The sequence below is a fragment of the Anomaloglossus baeobatrachus genome, chromosome 2, assembly GCF_048569485.1.
Source record: "Anomaloglossus baeobatrachus isolate aAnoBae1 chromosome 2, aAnoBae1.hap1, whole genome shotgun sequence".
NCBI lineage: Eukaryota > Metazoa > Chordata > Amphibia > Anura > Aromobatidae > Anomaloglossus > Anomaloglossus baeobatrachus.
The window spans coordinates 769227839-769249090 of NC_134354.1; the positions used below are offsets into that span (position 1 = coordinate 769227839).

The following is a 21252-nucleotide window of genomic DNA, read 5'->3' on the forward strand; positions in this document are numbered from 1 at the left end:
TTTACTTTGGGTTTTGTATATATTTAGAGGTTCTGTCTGGTCAAGGTTCTGTATTTATTTGTTGGTCCTGGTTCTGTATATATTTGCTGGTCCTGGTTCTGTATTTATTTAGGGGGGCTTGTATCTATATTTACTGTGGGTTTTGTATATATTTAGAGGGCATTATCTGGGTTCTGTCTGGTCCTGGTTCTGTATTTATCTGCTGGTCTGGTCTTGGGTTTGTAGTTATTTAGGGGGTCTGGTCTGAGGCACTTAATTGGGGGGGGCTGGTGTGTATTTATTTTGGCCTGTACATGAAGGCGTCATATGCACGGCTCGTCCTGTCATACACATATGGGCGGAGGAGACAATCTATAGGCGCCTGTAGACATGGTCAGTCGGTGTATGTTATTCTGTCCTCTCCGGTTACTATGCAAAAATAAATTCTCATAGCAACCAATCAAAACACAACTCCGTTTAAACGCATGACGTCATTACTGTGGGCGTTCTTTCTCTCCGCCCAATCGTTGCGTAACTTTCCTCCTCGACCAATCAGACGCCGTGGTGAGGGCTGTCGTCACGTGACGCGCCATCCTGTGGTAGTTTTTTTTTTTCTCTCCTCACTGGCGGTGACCGACGCCATTTTGTTAGAAGACGTCGCCAGTGACGGAGCTGAGTCCCGGTGGCCGCCGTCGTCTGCCGCACGATGCTGTGATATTTCCACCGCTCACCCGCCAGATTTAGGGACTCCCCGGGGTAGGAGCGGGTGTAGACGGCCTCACGGTCATCAATGGCGGCCGACGAAGCCCGAGAGGACGCCTGCCGGGATTACCAGTCCTCTCTGGAGGACCTGACATTCAACAGCAAGCCGCACATCAACATGCTGACCATCCTCGCCGAGGAGAACGTGCAGTTCGCCCGGGACATCGTCACTCTTATCGAAGCGCAAATCGCTAAGGTTTTTATGACTAAAGCATTTTCTTCTCTTCCGTGTCCCCTCTCCCTCTGTCCCCGCCCTGATTTCACCATCCAATATGGCGCCCGGCCTCGCTTTCTGGCGTGTCGGCCATCTTCACCTCCTCTGGCCCCTTATTCGTGTCAGGACCCAGTATTAACCCCTTATGTTACATTCCGGGCTCCTAAATGGCGGCTTAAAGTAATTTCAACCCCCCCCCCCTCTAATTGTGGCGAGTCCTTATGGCCGCCCGCCCTCATATCGGCTGACTTTTATCTGCTGGAGCCAGATTTGATGATTGTATGTTACTGTAACGTCCACGGCCGATCCAATCGCCTAGTATTTCAGTATTTTTTTGCTGCAAATTAACAAACAAAAATTTTTGATTTGATTGCCCCCTTAAAGGTCACCGGATAGACATTCCCTTTAAATCGAGTTCTTAAAGGGGTTGGCTGCTTTCTAGCTAGATTTCTAAAATTTGCCACAAAATGTATTGAAATATGTGCCCTTTTACACTGCGTTCCTCTCCCCCTTCAGTGGTCCTGTCGGGGCTTCCGTCCGAACCCCTGCAAAACGGGTTTTGGACATATGTGCCATCAGGGCCATTGACTATAATGGTGCAGAAGGAGTCAGTGTACTCTGTCGTCCACCATTTTCGAGAGTATACACTTTCTGGAGGCGGATACACAGACATTAGACTGCATCTGGGTGTCCACCTCCAAAAAGCATATACTCCCGAAAATGGTGCACAACAGAGGACACAGTGACTCAGTCTGCACCATTATAGTCAGTAGCCCTGTGAAAGCGTATGTCCGAAACCTGTTTTGCGGGGGGGGGGGGGGGGTTCGCATGGAAGCCTCAACGGGACCACTGGACAGTGATTGGAACGTAGTGTGAAATGGCCAACTCGACTGCTTTTTTTTTTTTTTCTTCAGACCCCCCCCCCCTTTCATCCACAGGGGCCAGTGCAGTCAGAATGGCCAAAGTAGGCTGCTTTCACACATCCGTTTTTTGCAGTGCGGCTCAATCAGGCTCAAAAACCTATGCAATGGATGCGGCGAAAAAAACGGATCCGTTGCATAAGTTTTTCCATGCAGCCCGTCCGTTTTTTGACGGATGTGGCTTGATACTGAGCATGCGCAGTTCAAAAAACCGCATCCGGCGGCTGGATGCGGTTTTGGCTGCAGGACGCCGCATCCGGCGTCCATAGGCTTGCATTGTAAATCGCGCCGGATCCGGTGCTATGCGTCTTTTTTCGCCGCACTAAAAGACGTGCCAGGCAACATTCCATCCGGCCGCTGCATGGGCTAAATATGCCACATCCGGCAAAAACTGGACGCAACGCAAGGCACAATACCGCACTAATGCAAGTCTATGCAAAAAAACCCAACCGGCGGCAAAAAAAACCTGTTGCGTTTTTTCTGCAAAGCGCCGTATCGTGCCGCTCAGCAAAAACCGGATGCGTGAAAGCAGCCGTAGCGTGATTTCCCCATCTGGGGTAGGTCACTTGATTTACTAGAGATTTGACTTGAGCCATCTTGTTTTCCAATGCTGTCAGCCTTCACTCTTCCAAGCACATCTGTCACTTAGGCCGGTTTCACACATCCGGCTTTTTGCCGGATTTGGCACATGCCAGTACAGTGCATACAGTACAATGGCAGCGCGACAAGCGCCGGTCACATGCTGTCATGTGACCCGGAAGTTGTCGCGCTGCCATTGTACTGTATGCACTGTACTGGTGTGCGGCGAAAAGCCGGATGTGTGAAACCAGCCTTACGGGGCCTCGGGGGCCGTGATGGTGTCTGAGGATGTGAAGAGCGACTGCCGCGGAAGTCGGTAGGAATATAACCGCCCACTGCCGTCAGGGAGGTGGACACAAGTCACTTGACCGCTACCATTTTGACTGCAAGAAATCCAGAGGCCACTGTGTCCATGGGGAGCACAGGAGGTCTAGAAATTAAGGGATTTTAGACTCTTTAGCCAGAAAGTATCCAACCCCTTTTTAAAGGGGTGATCCAGTTTTATGCAAATAAGCTCATAACGGTCGTCCACCATTTAACAATGTCTCTGCAGTGGCCGAGACCTGTGGGAAGAGGAGGTGATGATTGAGATATATATCTATATCTCTCTATTATGTATGTATGTGGCACAGTCCTCCTCCAGCCGCACCACCAGGGCAGATTCACAGGTCCGGATTTTCCGGCCTCTGTACAGTCCGGCCGCTCGTCTTCCGGCGTGAGCTCGGCAGCCTCGTGGGCCTAGAGAGGTGTCGAGTTCACGTCAGGAGACCGGCAGCCAGGCCGTATAGGGGCTGCAAAAACAAGGAATCCATCAATGTCACATGAGCCACCTGGAGGTTACCTGGCTGTTGGTCGGCGGAGGACAGGAGTGGCCATATTTGCATGTTAACGCCGTCCGCTTCCTGCCGGTTTGGGGAATATTTGGTGACATAAATGCCGGACGGCCCTGTGATCTGTAGGGGAAGGTTCTCCGTCTACAGGCCATATTCTGTCTTTACACATTTCATCAACTCTGCTTGCTGCCATCGGATGGGGCTGAACGCCCGACCTGACAGATGTCACCGCTGAGTTTGCTACAATGGCGTCCAGTCTAGAGGATCCTCAGACTGACACACTGTAACGGTGCTGGTAGAATGGAACATGATCAGCGCTGAAGGCTTGTGCAGCCCATGTGTGCACAGGCACAAGTGTCTACACCAGATACAATTGTAACAAACTCTCAGCTGTGAGATGATCCTGAGCTGATTTTTGTCCTCGCAGAATCTGGAATGAAGGCCTTTCCTGAGGATTGTGGATGACTTGCTGATAGTCCGGGGGCTGGGACCTGCACCGATCCCGAGAATGGGGCCCTCTCTTGATTAGAGCCGGGGTATCCACGTATTCTGTGACTAGCCAAGCACAGGGCTCCACTTTCTCCTGCTGTCTTTTAGATGTTTACTTGCAGGATGTTCTGTCAATCACTGAGAGGCCAATGGGTAAGGGGATATTTAGTGACCTTGGGGAAAATCCCTTTAATGACCTATGGCGTGCGATGTCTGTCATGGGTCGTGTCCCTGCCTTTTATACGGGCTTGCACGCCGAGCCCTCATCTTTTTGGCACGGTGGCTGATCCGCCATCATGTGCCTCTAACATCCGTGGGTGGATCGGAGACAGCAGAATTTAACATGCGCAGTGGGGAGCGCGTTACTAATCCGTTGAAGATAAAACAATTAAAAAAAAAAAATACACTTATTTGGTTTCACAGTGTTCAGAAATTTCCGCTCCATCAAAATCTAAAATTAATCAGATCGGTAAACAGCGTAAGGGGAAGAAAAAAAAAAATCGAAGTCCCAGAATTGCAGTTTTTCGGCTGCTGCTACAACAGGGAAAATATATTAACAGGTGATCATACCCCAAAATATCAATAAAAGCAAAAGCTCAGGCACAAAAAGCAAGCCCTCCCACAGCTCCAGATCCCGAAAATTCAAAGCGTTGCAGGTTTTGAAAAATTGTGACACAAGCGAGATTTTTTGTTTTAAAAATTTCTGAATTTTGTTTTTCCACTTAAATAAAACAAAACTATAGTTTAATATCTGCGTAATCGTGCCGACCCGGGGAATCATCCTGCCAGGTCAGTTTATGGCAAGCTGAGCACAGTAAACAAAAAATGCAGAATTTCACCCCCTCCCCAGTTTACCATTTCATCATATATGATGAAATGATTGTGCCGTTCAAAAGTACAACTCGTCCCATTAAAAAAAACAAGACCTCACACGCCTATATCGACAGAAAAATAAAATGTTATAGCTCTTGAAATAAGCGTAGGAAAAACTAAAGCACAACGATAAAAAAATCGCCCATTCCTTAAGGGGTTAATGTGTAGATAAACTTTTAGGAAGCTTCTGATTTTGGCACTGTGTAAGGGCCTCGACTGGCAGACCCACAAGGTCCTTATTGAGCAAGCTCTCGAGTGTTAAAGGGAACCTGTCACCAGATTTGGTGACTAAGCTGCGTCCACCACCAGTGGGATCTTATATACAGCCTTCTAACATGCTGTATATAAGAGCCCAGACCGCTGTGTAGAAAAATCACTTTATAATACTCACCTAAGGGGGCGGTGCAGACTGGTCGGATGGGTGTATCCGTTCTCCGGTACCGGCTCCTCTTCTTTCGGCCATCTTTGTCCTCCGTCTTCTGAAGCCTGGGTGCATGACACAATCTACGTCATCCACAATAGCCGGCATTGAGGTCCTTCGCAAGCGCACTTTGATCTGCCCTAAACAGGGCAGATCAAAGTATTGTAGTGCGCCTGCGCTGGACCTCAATGCCGGCTATTGTGGATGACGTAGGACGTGTCATGCACCCAGGCTTCAGAAGACGGAGGACAAAGATGGCCGAAAGAGGAGGAGCCGGTACCGGAGACACCCATCCGACCAGTCTGCACCGCCCCCTTAGGTGAGTATTATAAAGTGTTTTTTTACGTTCTACACAGCGGCCTGGACTCTTATATACAGAATGTTAGAATGCTGTATATAAGAGGACACTGGTTGTGGCCGCAGTTTAGTCACCAAATCTGGTGACAGCTTCTCTTTAATTGAGCTGTACTGCCCTGGGCATTTGGGCTTTGAGCGATCAGTGGGGGTCCCAACACCCAGACAACCACTGATCAATATTATGTAGCCTTAGCCTAAATGGTGACCAATTTAATTTTTTTGTTGTGGGGTATAAAATACCAGAGTCTGCACCTAAATACTGAGAGGGAACAAAAGAATTGTACTTGGATATAGACCGTGTTCCCATTCACTGACAGCAAGCAGAGTGTTTGAAATGTCCTCATGGAGAACTAGATGCAGAACTTTTCATTCTACAATTTATTTGCAAACAACTGGAGACCCTCATTAATTGCCCCCTTACTAAAGAGCAGCTTTAACCCTGCTTACCCCCAGACATTGGATCGGGGGACACGTTTGTGTGTGCAGCAGTGTTACGGGTGCCTGTATGATGGGGTCCTGTAGTGATCGTCCCTGGTAGTGCCCAGATTATAGCAGTATACGTCCCTTCTGTGGTCGTGATCAGGTTTTGTATGATCCTGCAGTGTCAGCCTCCTGCTGCCGCCCCGTGTCAGTGACAGTCACGTCGTCACTGTCAGCCGCCGCCAGCTCTGCAGCCCTCGCTGCCAGCGTCTCCCCCTCCCCCACCCCACATGCTTTAACCACATGTCGAGTATGAGTTCACCTATCTTTTTAATAAATGGCTTTACCGTGTGTGACTGGTATGCTGCAAACTGTAAATAAAATGTATCAAATATGTATTTGTCTTTTTTATTTACCATTGTTTTCTATTGTACGCTGTGTGTTCCATCCACGAGATATCTGCTGCCGGTGGGGGTTGGCTGTGTGGTCCGAGGGGTGCGATAATGGCAGGAAGGGGTCTGCTTTACAAGACAAGTTGACTCTACATTATTTTCTATTACTGAGGCCATACGCAGTATTCAAGGTTCCTATATATCCGAGGAGGGGATTCAGGTTACTGGACGATGGCCGCCTGCCGTTCTGTAATGTCACGTTCAGGGCTCGGCCGTGACTTTTTTTTTTTCCCATAGATTATATAATCTTTTTATAGATATTTTTTTCCTGCTACGGAAGGGTGGGTTAATGATTACCCTTTTATAGTTATTAACACTGATTATAAAAGTGCAGATCTGTGTGTTCCTGCCCCCACCCGTGTAAATGACCTGGTGTCTCGTGGGTAGATTCAGTGGCCAGGGAATATGTGGTTAGTGGCTGCAGTATCTGGGGGGGGACCGGGTCATTTACCTGCCAAGGTAAAGGGGTCACACGGGATTAGAGAAACATGGCTGCTTTCCTCTACCTGGACGCAGGGAGGTGGAGTGAACAGAGGTGGCAATGTTTGTTGCAAGAAGGCAGCCATGTTGGTTTTTTTTTTTTTTTTTTTTTATCATGGGCAATCTTTTTTTTTTTTTTTTTTTTACGTTGACATGCTAAATGCTTGCTTTCCTCTCGGGTTGGTTCCTTGTAATAAAACACATTTACACAACTATGGACGCACATATAAACCTAAATGTGGACTGGACTGTGCTGCCGTTCCTCTGGTGGAAGCAGAACAACTGGAGGAACCTGCTAAGCACATACTGGTGACTAATGTGACTGTAACAGGTGACATGTCCGGGAGGAGCGCTGCCGATCACATTGGACAAGTAAACATCTGGACTGCGCTCTGGAAGATGCAGCTTTACTCTGCTATTACTAAATGTATCTTCAGCAGTTGCCAGATGGGACGCACACAAATGTGGAGAGCACTGCTATCCGGCCATGGATTTCCTGAAACAAGCGCTGCTTGATAACTCAACTGTAAAATAATAATTTAAAAAAAAAAATGGATATCATAGACCGCAAATGGCTGCGATGACGCGATGGTAACACTAATGTATAGCGCAATCTCCAGTAATGTATGGGACGTAACGTAGATCTAATCCTTGGTTTGTATACCGACGGGCTCTGACGTGGGGTGATGGTTCGTGTCCTACTAAACTTACCAGTTTTCTTTTATTTAGGCGCCTAGTACAGAGAAGCTTCCAGTCATGTATCTCATGGACTCCATTGTTAAAAATGTCGGAAGGAATTATCAAACAGCGTTTGCTAAAAACATAGTTTCCACGTTTGTTAATGTGTTTGAAAAGGTATAGATTCATTATTCTTTCTCATGTTCAATCTAGCTTTTATTTTTGTCGTATAAGTGGGGGTCTGTATAAAGGGTTTATGGTGGTGATGGCAATATTAAGATGTTTTATCATGTCCAGGACCAGGTATTTGTGGGCTGTGATTGTGTGAACACTTCCCTTTCCAGGCAGGGCCTTTCCTGACTTTCACAGGACTGTTTCTGGCATAGTTTAAAGGGATTGTCCTAAACTTTAATATTGGGATAGGTCATCAATATTAGATTGATGGTGGTGTGACACCTGTTACTCCCCGCTGATCAGCTGTTCCCAGTGTCGGTGGACAGATTTGCTTAGGCTGCTTTCACACATCAGTTTTTTGCCATGAGGCACAATCCGGCAAAAACATGAAAAAACGGATCCGGCGTCTATTGCCGCCGGATCCGTTTTTCCCACATAGACTTTCATTAGCGCCAGATTGTGCTGGACAGCCTTGCATTGTCCGGCGGCCGGATGAAACATTGAAGGGAACGATTTTGTCCGGCAAAAAAAAAAACGGAACGTGTCGGATCCGACGCCGTACGGCGTGTTTTATAATGGAAGCCTATGGACACCGGATACGACGTAATGTGGCACAAAACGGATCCAGCCGCTGGATCCATTTTTTTGAACTGTGCATGCTCAGTATCACACCGGATCTGTCAAAAAACTGAAGGAACTGATGGAAAAAACTGATGCAACTGATCCGTTTTTTCGCCGGATCCGTCGCATCAGTTTTTTCGCCAGATCGTGCCTGATGACAACTGATGTGTGAAAGCAGCCTTAGTTGCTGAGTGGGCGCTGTAGGGTACTGCAGAGCTGCCCCTATTCATTTGTATGGGTCCAGAAGTGTTGTACCTGGTCACGACTACTCTGCAGTTCACTGCTCTGCTACTCCGCAACTTGGCACATCCCAGAGCAGCTGATTGGTGTGAGTGCCGGGTATCGCACCGCCGCCGATCTGGTATTGACCCATCCTAAGGAAAAGAAATCAAGATTAAAGTCCCAGACAGCACCTTCAAGCCCTGATTGGACAGGATGTGTTTTGAACAGGGACGTGTCATATTCACATAGTTGTTAATTAACTTCCAGGAGGAGTGACAGAGGACCTTTGATTTAAAGGGAACCTGTCACCAGGATTTCCCCTTTATAAACTGCTGCCAGCGCCAGTGAGCCCTTATATACAATGCTGTATATAAGGGCTCACTGATGCTGGCAGCAGTTTATAAAGGGGAAATCCTGGTGACCGGTTCCCTTCAACTCAAATTACAATACAATATATAAGAGCATAACATAAAGACCTTTTATTCTGACCTGCGGGGCGGTCGGGTCCAGTGGGCATCGCTGGCCTTGGTCTGTCACCTCGTTTTTTTTCCGTCCATCGTCGTTCTCCTTCCCAGCTCCATGTGGCTGACGCATCCTACGTCATCCACACAGAGGCCGCCATTGTGCTCCTGCGCATGCGCATTTCTCTCTGCCCTGCTGAGGGCAGATCAAAGTACTGTAGTGCGCATGCGCGGGCTGTATTTGACCTTTACTCGCGCCTGCGCATTACAGTACTTTTGCTCTGCTCTCAGCATGGCAGATCAAAGTGCGCAGGAGAGCAATGGAGGAGTCTGTGTGGATGACTTGGGATGTGTCATCCACACGGGACTGGGAAGGAGAACAGTGATGGACGGAAGAAACGAGGTGCCAGACAGAGACTAGCGATGCCCACTGGACCCAACCGCCCCGCAGGTAAGGCTAAGTTCACACTTCAGTTGTTTTAAATCCGTCAGGTCCGTCAGCAACGGATCAGTCGTTTTCAAGATGTCAACTGATGCAACGGATGTGTTTTTTTACAGGATTCCTTTCACAGGAATCCTGTGAAAAAACTGATCCGTTGCGTCCGTTACATCCGTTATGCGTCCGTTTTTTGACGGATCAGTCATGATCCGTTTGTGTTTGGGACAGCCCAGGGGGTGTGCCAAACATGCTGGGCATGCTCAGTAGAGCATGACGGAATCCTGCGCTGGATTCCGTCGTAAGACGGATTACGACGGAATCCAGCACCATAGACATACATTACAAGCTTGACGGATGGCAACGGATTCCTGCGCGGCGCGTTTATTTTGACGGCCCGAAAAACGTTACATTCTGCGTTACTCCCCGCTCGGCGGTCAGTCAAAAACGACGGACCGCGACACAGCGGATGCAACGCAGGGTCATCAGTCGCAATCCGTCACTAATAGAAGTCTATGGGGAAATACTGGATTCCTGCAAAATATTTTGCAGGATTCCGTAATTCCTCAAGGCTACGGATTGTGACTGATGCAAAACTGAAGTGTGAACTTAGCCTAAGAATACAGGTGTTTTTTACATAATACAGAGTGGCCTGAGCTCTTATATACAGCATTCTAGAATATTGTGTATAAGGGCTCACTAAGGGAAAATCCTGGTGACAGATTCCCTTTAAAGGAAATCTCTGCCCCCCCCCTCCCCCTTTTGTTATCAATCAGCAATGAGCTTATTAAAATACTTACTGGTTGCCATTTTTGGCCATTTCTGTTCCCCTCCTGCATCACATGAGCTCACACAGCGACTTCTTTGTGGACCATAAGTCTGGGATTCAGAATGAGGTCCGTGAACAGACAGTCATGTGAAGCAGGAGCTAGAACAGGCCGGTAAGCGGGGAGTAAAGCCTAAAGAGCGCTAGTCACCAATTGTCTTCCATTATACTCTGTAAACAAGCAAATGTGATGCAGACTGGTCTGGTAAGTATTTATTTTATTCTACTCTACTCTACAGACACACATTGCTGATTGATAACAAATGGGATCATAAAAAAAAAATAATTGTCAGATTTGTCCTTTTTAAAACAAAAATGAGCAGAAGTAATAGATTATTAATAAATAGAAATGTTGCAGTAAAGTTGACGGATCCCTTGGTGTATGCTCATGGCTAAATCACGTGGTATACAGGGCGGAGAAGATACTAATCCAGTCCCAAGTGAATAATTACAGATGAATTATGACTTTGTAACCTGGGACAGGGCGTTGGGATCTTGCTTTAGTCATCTATTTGAGCTTCTGGCATTTGTGGGTTTTTTTATGTACTTTTTGCCTGGTGTAAATGTCACTGTTCTCCTGAATCAGGCGTTTGTTTTCTTTTTTTTCTTGTGATATGTTCCATCCCTCCTCTTCTTTGTGTATGTAAATCTAGTGGTTTTAGCCACCTGGTCGTGGCGCAGAAGAGCGGCATGCCACGCCATATTGGCCATGAGTAGATTTACATGCTGGGAAGAGGTTTTCACTGCAGAATAATCTGCTGTAAATACTGTGTACATGCCCTAAACCTAGCTAAACAACGCCAGATTCAGGAGAAATACGCTGGGATAAAAAAAAAAAGACTCCTTTATGGCAAGTGATTGTTTGTTTGTTTCTGAGCTGCAATACCAGTAAGTAAACGCAGACAGTAACATACAAGTGTGAGAATGAATCTGCTGCCGTCTGTCAATACACAATGTTTCTCTCGTTTCCAGGTGGATGAAAACACTAGAAAAAGCTTATATAAATTAAGGTCTACATGGGATGAAATATTTCCCTCCAAAAAACTGTACGCGCTCGATGTACGGGTCCAGCAAGTGGACCCAGCGTGGCCCATCAAACCGTTACCTCCAAATATCAATTCACCCAGTATCCATGTGAATCCCAAATTCCTTAACAAAGTAAGTACAGGAGCCGCATTTACATTATGGTTTGGTTTATTTTATTTTTCTATTTTTCTTTGTGGGCCACCTTGAGAATGATTGATTGATTGATTGATTGATTTCTTTTTTTCTCCTTATATTTTTAAAACTTTTTTTTTCTTTCCCCCCCCCAATAGTCAGATGAAGCCTCTAAGAGTGCCACTCCAGCGCCAAAACCGGCACCAGTGCCAAAACCGGCCCCAGCGCCTCGCGCCCCACCCGTGGTTGCAGAGGTCCAGAAGTCGGCGCTGTCCCAGGAGCAGGTGATCCGGCAGCAGCTGCTGATGAAACAGAAACAGTTGTTAGAACTGCAACAAAAGAAGCTGGAGCTGGAACTGGAGCAAACAAAGGCGCAGCTGGTGAGTGAGGGGTTAACACCAGCTTATAGACACTGGTTTCCAGCTGGTCAGCATCCACCGAAACAGCTCACATGATGATCAGTTGTGTGTAGGATATAATACAGTGCCTTGAAAAAATATTCATACCCCGTGCACGGTTCCATAACTTTTCATATCACACACAGAAAGTTAAATGTATTTTATTGGGATTTTATGTGATATACCAACGCTAAGTAACAAGTATTTGTGAAGTGATACATGGGTTTTCTATTTTCAAAATCTGAAAATTGTCACTTACATTTATACTCGGCCTCCTGTAGTCTCCCAAGTGACCAATTGCCTCCAGAAGTCAATATACTCCTACATCGAGCCTGTCCGACCTGCTCGATTCGAGCATTTTAGTGCCCGCTCATCACTAATCACTACACATATCACCAAATGTTTGTTATAGCCTCTCGATAACGTATTAGGCTGGGGCCACACGAGCACTACCGTGAGTGCATCGCCTGACACTCTGCTCCCGCTCTGCTGGAGTGTGAGCTGAGTTTCATGCCACCGTGATGCGATCCTGCGATCACAGCACAGCTGCGGAGTAGAGAGAGGGACTAATCTCCATTGTCAGCTGATGCGTATATCGCTCCGCACTCCACTGTAATGTGAGTGTAGTGCGAGGTTTTTCTCGCACCCATAGATTTTGTATGGGTTCGAGTGAAAACTAAACTGATTCCACCCGCAGCACACTGCGATTGTTTTCTCAGTCCGATTAGGGCTGAGAAAAAATAGCTCATGGGTGCGATCCCATTGAGTAACATTGGTCCGAGTGGAATGCGATCATCTTCTTTTTTTTTTTTTTTCTTCCCCCTGCATTCCACTCGCTCTGTTTTTCTCGCTGTGTGCCCCTAGCCTTAGGGCTAGGAAATGTGGGTAAAGCAATGATAAGGGATCCAAATTAAGAATAGTCTTTGTCTCTATAAGCCCCCAGCAATCGTCTCTGATCACCCAGCTATTCATTAGGTTTTTCCATGTATTTCACGTAATGGTTAGGTTCACGTAAATGCCATGCTTTCATCATCCAACCCTTTTAAAAGTTTTACGCAGGATCATAGAATATTAGAGTTGGACTTGGAACGGACCTCTTGGGTCATCTAGTCCAACCCCCTGCTCAAAGCAGGATTCACTAAATCATCCCAGACAGATGTCCGTCCAACCTCTTTTTAAAGACTTCCATTGAAGGAGAACTCGCCACCTCTCGTGGTCGCCTGTTCCACTCGTTGATCACTGTCAAAAAGTTTTTTCTAATATCTAATCTGTCTCCTCCCCATCAGTTTCATCCCATTGCTTCTAGTCTTTCCTTGTGAAAATGAGAATAAAACTGATCCCTCTACAGTGTGACAGCCTTTAAGATATTTGTAGACCGCTATTAAGTCTCCTCTCAGTCTTCTGTTTTACAAGCTACACAATTCTAAATCCTGTAACCGTTCCTCATAGGACATGGTTTGCAGACCCGTCACCATTCTGGTCACTCTTCTCTGAACTTGCTCTAGTTTGTTGATGTCTTTTTTAAAATGTGGTGCCCAGAACTGGACACAGTATTCCAGATGAGGTCTGACCAAAGAGGAGTAAAGGGGGATAATGACCACTTGATCTAGATTGTATGCTTCTGTTAATACATCCTAGAATGGTGTTTACCTTTTTTTGCTGCTGCATCACCCTGTTGACTCATGTTCAGTCTGTGATATATTAGTATACCTAAGTCTTTCTTTGTCGCTCCATTGGGAGACCCAGACAATTGGGTGTATAGCTTATGCCTCCGGAGGTCACACAAAGCATTACACTTAAAAGTGTAAACCCCTCCCCTCTGCCTATACACCCCCCCCGTGCATCACGGGCTCCTCAGTTTTATTGCTTTGTGGAAGGAGGCACACATCCACGCAAGCTCCACATTTTAGTCAGCAGCAGCTGCTGACTATATCGGATGGAAGAAAAGTGGGCCCATACAGGGCCCCCAGCATGCTCCATTCTCACCCCACTCGGGTCGGCGGTGCTGTTAAGGTTGAGGTACCCATTGTGGGTACATAGGCAGGAGCCACATGCTGTTTTCCTTCCCCATCCCTTAGGGGCTCTGGGTGAAGTGGGATCCTGACCGGTCACCAGGCGCTGGGACCGCGCTCCCTCCGCAGCCCCTGGGGGAATCTGCTGGACAGGAGCCGGGTATCATCAGGGACAAGGCCCTGCGACTCTGAGGTACTCTGTGTCCCCTTGGGGACGGCGCATAGTGCGCCTGGGTAATAGACACTGCAGCAGCTGCTGGGTGTGTTAGTGCGCCGGGACTACCGCGCTGGCCGCGCTTGTTTGCCGGCCGCGCTTATAACTTCAGTCCCCGGCTTTTGCGGCCTAGTGCCGCATATTCCCGCCCCCGGGCCTGCCAGTCAGGGGTAAGGGCGGGACGCTGCACTGGACGTCAGCGCTGAGGGCAGGAGCATACTTTGTATCCTCCTCCCCCCTCACTGAGCACCGTGGGGCACCAGATTCCCGCACTTTTACAGGCACGCCCACGGCCCCCTCCTCCTCTCTGAACGCCGGCAGCCATTGCTACAAGACGCTGGAGAACTTCAGAGGGGAGACAACTGAGCTCCACAGCTCTGGGAGGCCCAGGCAGGGATCTGGTGGTCACACAACCGCTGGGAGCGGTCGGTAAGCCGCACCTGTTACTAGGTGCTGGTCCCCCTGGGTGCTGAATTGTATATTTATATGCTTATAGTGTATACATTTACTCTGTACGGCCTCACTGTTAGCGTTTGGCTATATACCCTCACTGATTATTCTAAGAGGAGAAACAGCATGTCGTCTGCAAAAAGCAAGGGTACCAAAGCACAGGCTTACTTTGCAACCTGTACCTCATGTGCGGCAATGCTTCCTGCAGGTTCCACCTACCCTCATTGTGTGCAATGCTCGGCCCCTGTGACACTCACTCAGCCGGAGTCTCAGCCACTGGTGGGACCCCCGGCCCAGGTGGAACCTCCGGCCCCCACTGTCCAGGTGACAGGGACAGAGTTTGCAGTATTTGCTGACAAACTTTCTGAGTCTATGGATAGATGGTCTGCTAAGATACTGGAAGCTTTGCAGTCCAGACCTGTAACACAGGCCCCGGGCACTGTTGATTCATTGCCCCCATGCCCCCCTCGGTCGGAGCAGCAAAGAGCTCCTGGGTCAACTCATAGGTCCCACGAGAAGGACTCCGACACGGACCGCAGTCCCAGACCGACGAAGCGGGCTCGCTGGGAGCGTCCCTCGACTTCATCACACTGTTCAGGGTCTCAGCATGAGGACTCTCTGGAGGATGAAGCAGATGCGGCAGATCAGGACTCTGATCCTGACGCCGCGCTTAACCTTGATACGCCTGAAGGGGACGCCATAGTAAACGACCTTATAGCGTCAATCAATCAGGTGTTAGATCTTTCTCCTCCACCCCTTCCGATTGAGGAGTCAGCTTCTCAGCAGGAGAAATTTCATTTTAGGTTTCCCAAACGTACACGGAGTGCGTTTCTTGATCATTCCGACTTCAAAGACGCTGTCCAGAAGCACCGAGCTTTTCCGGATAAGCGCTTTACTAAGCGACTTCATGACACACGTTATCCCTTCCCCCCTGACGTAGTCAAGGGTTGGGCCCAGTGTCCCAAGGTGGATCCTCCAGTCTCTAGACTGGCGGCCAGATCCATAGTTGCAGTGGCAGATGGTGCATCACTCAAGGATGCCACTGACAGGCAGATAGAGCTCCTGATGAAATCCATCTATGAGGCTATCGGCGCGTCCTTTGCTCCGGCATTTGCTGCCGTATGGGCACTACAAGCTATCTCAGCTTGTCAGTCTGAGATTAATGCACTCACACGAGCCGCGACTCCGCAGGTTGTGTCATTAACCTCTCGGGCGTCGGCGTTTGCGTCCTACGCCATGAATGCGGTCCTAGACTCTGCGAGCCGTACAGCGGTAGCATCCGCCAATTCAGTGGCAGTCCGCAGGGCCATGTGGCTACGTGAATGGAAGGCAGACTCTGCTTCCAAGAAGTTTTTAACCGGTTTGCCGTTTTCTGGCGACCGCCTGTTTGGCGAGCAATTGGATGAAATCATTAAACAATCCAAGGGTAAGGACTCGTCCTTACCCCAGTCCAAACCTAACAGACCTCAACAACGGAAGGTACAATCGAGGTTTCGGTCCTTTCGGCCCTCAGGCAGGTCTCAATTCTCCTCGTCCAACAGGCCTCAAAAGGATCAGAGGAACTCGGATTCATGGCGGTCTAAGGCACGTCCTAAAAAGACCGCCGGAGGAACCGCTCCCAAAGCGGCCTCCTCATGACTTGCGGACTCCCCAAACCGCATCCTCGGTCGGTGGCAGGCTCTCCCGCTTTTGCGACGCCTGGTTCCCACATGTCCAAGACCGATGGGTGAGAGACATTCTGTCTCACGGTTACAGGATAGAGTTCAATTCTCGTCCTCTGACTCGATTCTTCAGAACATCTCCGCCCCCCGAGCGAGCCGATGCTCTTCTTCAGGCGGTGAACTCTCTGAAGGCAGAAGGAGTAGTTATCCCCGTTCCCCTTCAGCAATGGGGTCACGGTTTTTACTCCAACTTGTTTGTCGTACCAAAAAAGGACGGATCTTTTCGTCCCGTCCTGGACCTCAAACTGCTCAACAAACACGTGAAAACCAGACGATTCCGGATGGAATCTCTCCGCTCAGTCATCGCCTCGATGTCCCAAGGAGACTTCCTAGCCTCAATCGACATCAAGGATGCTTATCTCCACGTGCCGATTGCACCAGAGCATCAGCGCTTCCTGCGTTTCGCCATCGGGGACGAACACCTTCAGTTCGTGGCATTGCCTTTCGGCCTGGCAACAGCCCCACGGGTCTTCACCAAGGTCATGGCAACAGTGGTTGCAGTCCTACACTCTCATGGACACTCAGTGATCCCTTACTTAGACGATCTTCTTGTCAAGGCCCCCTCTCGGGTGGCATGCCAACACAGCCTGAACATTGCTCTGGAGACACTCCAGAGGTTCGGGTGGATCATCAATTTCCCAAAGTCAAAACTGACACCGACACAATCGCTGACATATCTCGGGATGGAGTTTCACACTCTCTCAGCGATAGTGAAACTTCCGCTGGACAAACAACGATCACTACAGACAGGGGTGCGATCTCTCCTCCGAGCCCAGTCGCACCCCTTGAGACGCCTCATGCACTTCCTAGGGAAGATGGTGGCAGCAATGGAGGCAGTTCCATTTGCACAGTTTCATCTGCGTCCTCTTCAATGGGACATTCTCCGCAAATGGGACAGGAAATCGACGTCCCTCGACAGGAACGTCTCCCTTTCTCGGGCAGCCAAGGCATCCCTTCAGTGGTGGCTTCTTCCCACTTCTTTGTCGAAGGGGAAATCCTTCCTGCCCCCATCCTGGTCTGTGGTCACGACGGACGCGAGTCTGTCAGGGTGGGGAGCGGTCTTCCTCCACCACAGGGCTCAGGGTACCTGGACTCAGCCAGAGTCCTCCCTTCAGATCAATGTTCTGGAGATAAGGGCAGTGTATCTAGCCCTGAAGGCGTTCCAGCCGTGGCTGGAAGGCAGGCAGATCCGAATTCAGTCGGACAACGCCACGGCGGTGGCATACATCAACCACCAAGGCGGCACGCGCAGTCGGCAAGCCTTCCAGGAAGTTCGGCGGATTCTGCTGTGGGTGGAAGCCACAGCCTCCACCATCTCCGCAGTACACATCCCGGGCGTGGAAAACTGGGAAGCGGACTTTCTCAGTCGCCAGGGCATGGACGCAGGGGAATGGTCTCTTCACCCGGACGTGTTTCAAGAGATCTGTTGCCGCTGGGGGAAGCCGGACGTCGACCTAATGGCGTCCCGGCACAACAACAAGGTCCCGGCATTCATGGCACGGTCTCAAGATCACAGAGCTCTGGCGGCAGACGCCTTAGTTCAGGATTGGTCGCAGTTTCAACTGCCTTATGTCTTTCCTCCTCTGGCACTGCTGCCCAGAGTGTTACGCAAGATCAGGTCCGACTGCCGCCGCGCCCTCCTCGTCGCCCCAGACTGGCCAAGGAGGTCGTGGTACCCGGATCTGTGGCATCTCACGGTGGGTCAACCGTGGGCACTACCAGACCGACCAGACTTGCTGTCTCAAGGGCCATTTTTCCATCTGAATTCTGCGGCCCTCAACCTGACTGTGTGGCCATTGAGTCCTGGATCCTAGCGTCTTCAGGGTTATCTCAAGAGGTCATTGCCACTATGGGACAGGCCAGGAAACCAACGTCCGCCAAGATCTACCACAGGACGTGGAGAATCTTCTTATCCTGGTGCTCTGATCAGGGTTTTATTCCATGGCCATTTGCCTTGCCCACTTTTCTGTCTTTCCTTCAATCCGGAATGGAAAAGGGGCTGTCTCTCGGCTCTCTTAAGGGACAAGTCTCGGCGCTCTCTGTATTTTTTCAAAAGCGTCTAGCAAGGCTTCCGCAAGTACGCACGTTCCTGCAGGGGGTTTGCCACATAGTCCCCCCTTACAAGCGCCCGCTAGAACCCTGGGATCTGAACAGGGTGCTAATGGCTCTTCAGAAACCACCTTTCGAGCCAATGAGAGATATTTCTCTTTCTCGCCTCTCGCAGAAGGTGGTCTTCCTAGTGGCAGTCACATCACTTCGCAGAGTGTCTGAGCTAGCTGCACTGTCATGCAAAGCTCCCTTCCTGGTGTTTCACCAGGACAAGGTGGTTCTGCGTCCGGTTCCGGAATTTCTCCCGAAGGTGGTATCCCCTTTTCATCTCAATCAGGATATCTCCTTACCTTCTTTTTGTCCTCATCCAGTTCACCAATGTGAAAAGGATTTGCACTTGTTAGATCTTGTGAGAGCACTCCGGCTCTACATTTCTCGTACGGCGCCCCTGCGCCGCTCGGATGCGCTCTTTGTCCTTGTCGCTGGCCAGCGTAAAGGGTCGCAGGCTTCCAAGTCAACCTTGGCTCGGTGGATCAAGGAACCAATTCTTGAAGCCTACCGTTCTTCTGGCCTTCCGGTCCCTTCAGGACTGAAAGCCCATTCTACCAGAGCCGTGGGTGCGTCCTGGGCATTGCGGCACCAGGCTACGGCTCAGCAGGTGTGTCAGGCGGCTACCTGGTCGAGTCTGCACACTTTCACGAAGCACTATCAGGTGCATACCTATGCTTCGGCAGATGCCAGCTTAGGTAGGCAAGTCCTCCAGGCGGCGGTTGCCCACCTGTAGGAAGGGGCCGTCTTTCGGCTCTATTACCGGGGTATTCTTTACCCACCCAGGGACTGCTTTTGGACGTCCCAATTGTCTGGGTCTCCCAATGGAGCGACAAAGAAGAAGGGAATTTTGTTTACTTACCGTAAATTCCTTTTCTTCTAGCTCCAATTGGGAGACCCAGCACCCGCCCCTGTTCCCTTCGGGCTGTTGTTCTTTTGTGTACACATGTTGTTCATGTTGAATTGTTCTTTGGTTCATGGTTTAAGTTCTCCGAACATCCTTCGGATTGAATTTACCTTAGACCAATTTATAAGTTTCCTCCTTCCTGCTTTTGCACCAAAACTGAGGAGCCCGTGATGCACGGGGGGGTGTATAGGCAGAGGGGAGGGGTTTACACTTTTAAGTGTAATGCTTTGTGTGACCTCCGGAGGCATAAGCTATACACCCAATTGTCTGGGTCTCCCAATAGGAGCTAGAAGAAAAGGAATTTACGGTAAGTAAACAAAATTCCCTTCTTTTCACACACACACACACACACACACACACACACACACACACACACACACACACACACACACACGTGTATATGTCTTTTTCACACATGCTGTTGGATAGCTCTATCCCTCCCATGTTGTATATGCTCTTTTCACATGTGGTGATTGTGATTAATACAGGGGGGGGGGGGTTGAGTAATGGATGTATGCACTGGAGGTATAGAAATGTTCACATTTGTCTTCTTGTATCTAGGCCAGCAGTTCGAGCTCTGTGTCTGCACCTACAAAACCAGAGGTTCCTCAGCTGTCTCTGAAGACCTTGCCGCCACCCTCCACTCATAGTGACAAAGGAAAATCGTCGGTGCCTCCTCAGCCCATCGAGAAGCCTGCTGTACCAACCAGAGACCCTCGACTTAACAGAAATAGTCAGCATTCAACACATTCAAAGGACCAAGGGTCTAAAAAAGATGTCAAAGCAAATCTACATCCTCCTGAGCCTAAAGCTGCGAAACCTGCAGCTACCGAGAAAGTAAGCTCCTCTACAAAGCAAGAAAAGAGCAAGACAAGCGAGAAGTTGTCCAAAAAGGAAAGTGTTCACACAGATCATAAAGGTAAAGCAAAGTCCCCTTCTCCGATGAAAGCTAAAGTACCGCATGCCAAGGACTCAAAATCAACTGACTCCGATGCGAGTAAGCGAGACCCGAGAATACGCAAGCACATCCGGGATAAAGCCGATGAGAAACCCGAAGAAATAAAGGAAAAAAGGCGAAGCACAGAGAAAAAAGAGGATCACAAATCTTCTGAGCATCGCCAGTCTGGAAACAGGAGCAAGATTGCGAACGGCATACAGAAAAGTGAGCCAAGTGTGAATGCCGGTGACAAACAGACAACAAAACCGAGCAGAGGCCCTGGACGAAAGAGATCACGATCGCGCTCCCCAAAAACCCGATCACCAGTGCTGTCACCCAAGAGAAGAGACAGGCGGTCACCGGCCAAAAGAAGGCAAAGAAGCCTGTCCCCAATTCCTTCACTCCTAAAACCCGGCAAGGTGCGTCAGCCTGGCGGGAAACTGTCTCATTCAGAAGAGTTCCCACCAAGTACACGAGATGAGCGGAGTAAAAGAATCCCTAAGATGGATGCCCGAGATAGCAGAAGGCAGAAGAAAAGCTCGGAGGAAAGATCGCAGGATCCCGCGACTCAGACGTCTATGAGGTCCAGCTCCGAGCCAAAAGAAAATGTGGCAAACTGGCAAGAGTCAAAGGCCAGCAAGAGATGGAGGCCCAGCTGGGAGGACAGTAAGACGTAAGTAACATGCCGCTCTCTTACTGGTTAATGGAGCGGACAAGGGTCTTCCCTGACTGATCCATGTCTTCATTGCAGCTCACAAAGCGGAGACCACCATCAGGGTAACAGGACCCCACACGCAAGACATCGAGACAGCTGGTCGAACAAGGGCATGGTCTCCCCTCGGACGCCCAAGCAGCAGGCATGGCTCAGCGTAGATGCCAATCTAAAAATCCCTAAGGAATTAACAAGCGCAAGCAAAGGCGAACTGCTGAAAAAGGTAAGTGGGTAATGTCTTGGGAGCTGCGAGGGTCCTCGGAGTCAGATAGCCACTGGTCACAACATAGCGGCATATTCCTAGCAATTTTCTAACTTTTTTAGATGGTAAGAGCCCTTAAGTGATTACTTGGACATTAGGAGTGGGGTAAAGAGGAGAAAGTGTCTAGCAAGAGGTGCCAAATTATCATATAGCATATGACATGGAGGGGGGGGGCGACTTGGTGCAG

General features: G+C 49.2%; 1 protein-coding gene across 1 annotated transcript in view; it reads left to right on the forward strand.

Moving 5' to 3' along the window:
- The first annotated feature begins 608 nt into the window (after positions 1-608).
- Positions 609-21252, forward strand: part of PCF11 (PCF11 cleavage and polyadenylation factor subunit) — a 63480-nt gene continuing 42836 nt past the window's right edge. The window contains exons 1-6 of the mRNA XM_075337518.1: positions 609-937; positions 7509-7634; positions 11170-11355; positions 11514-11735; positions 19716-20764; positions 20843-21026. Of these exons, the coding sequence (XP_075193633.1) occupies positions 770-937; positions 7509-7634; positions 11170-11355; positions 11514-11735; positions 19716-20764; positions 20843-21026 (1935 nt within the window). The 5' untranslated portion in view covers positions 609-769. The remainder of the gene's footprint in view (positions 938-7508; positions 7635-11169; positions 11356-11513; positions 11736-19715; positions 20765-20842; positions 21027-21252) is intronic.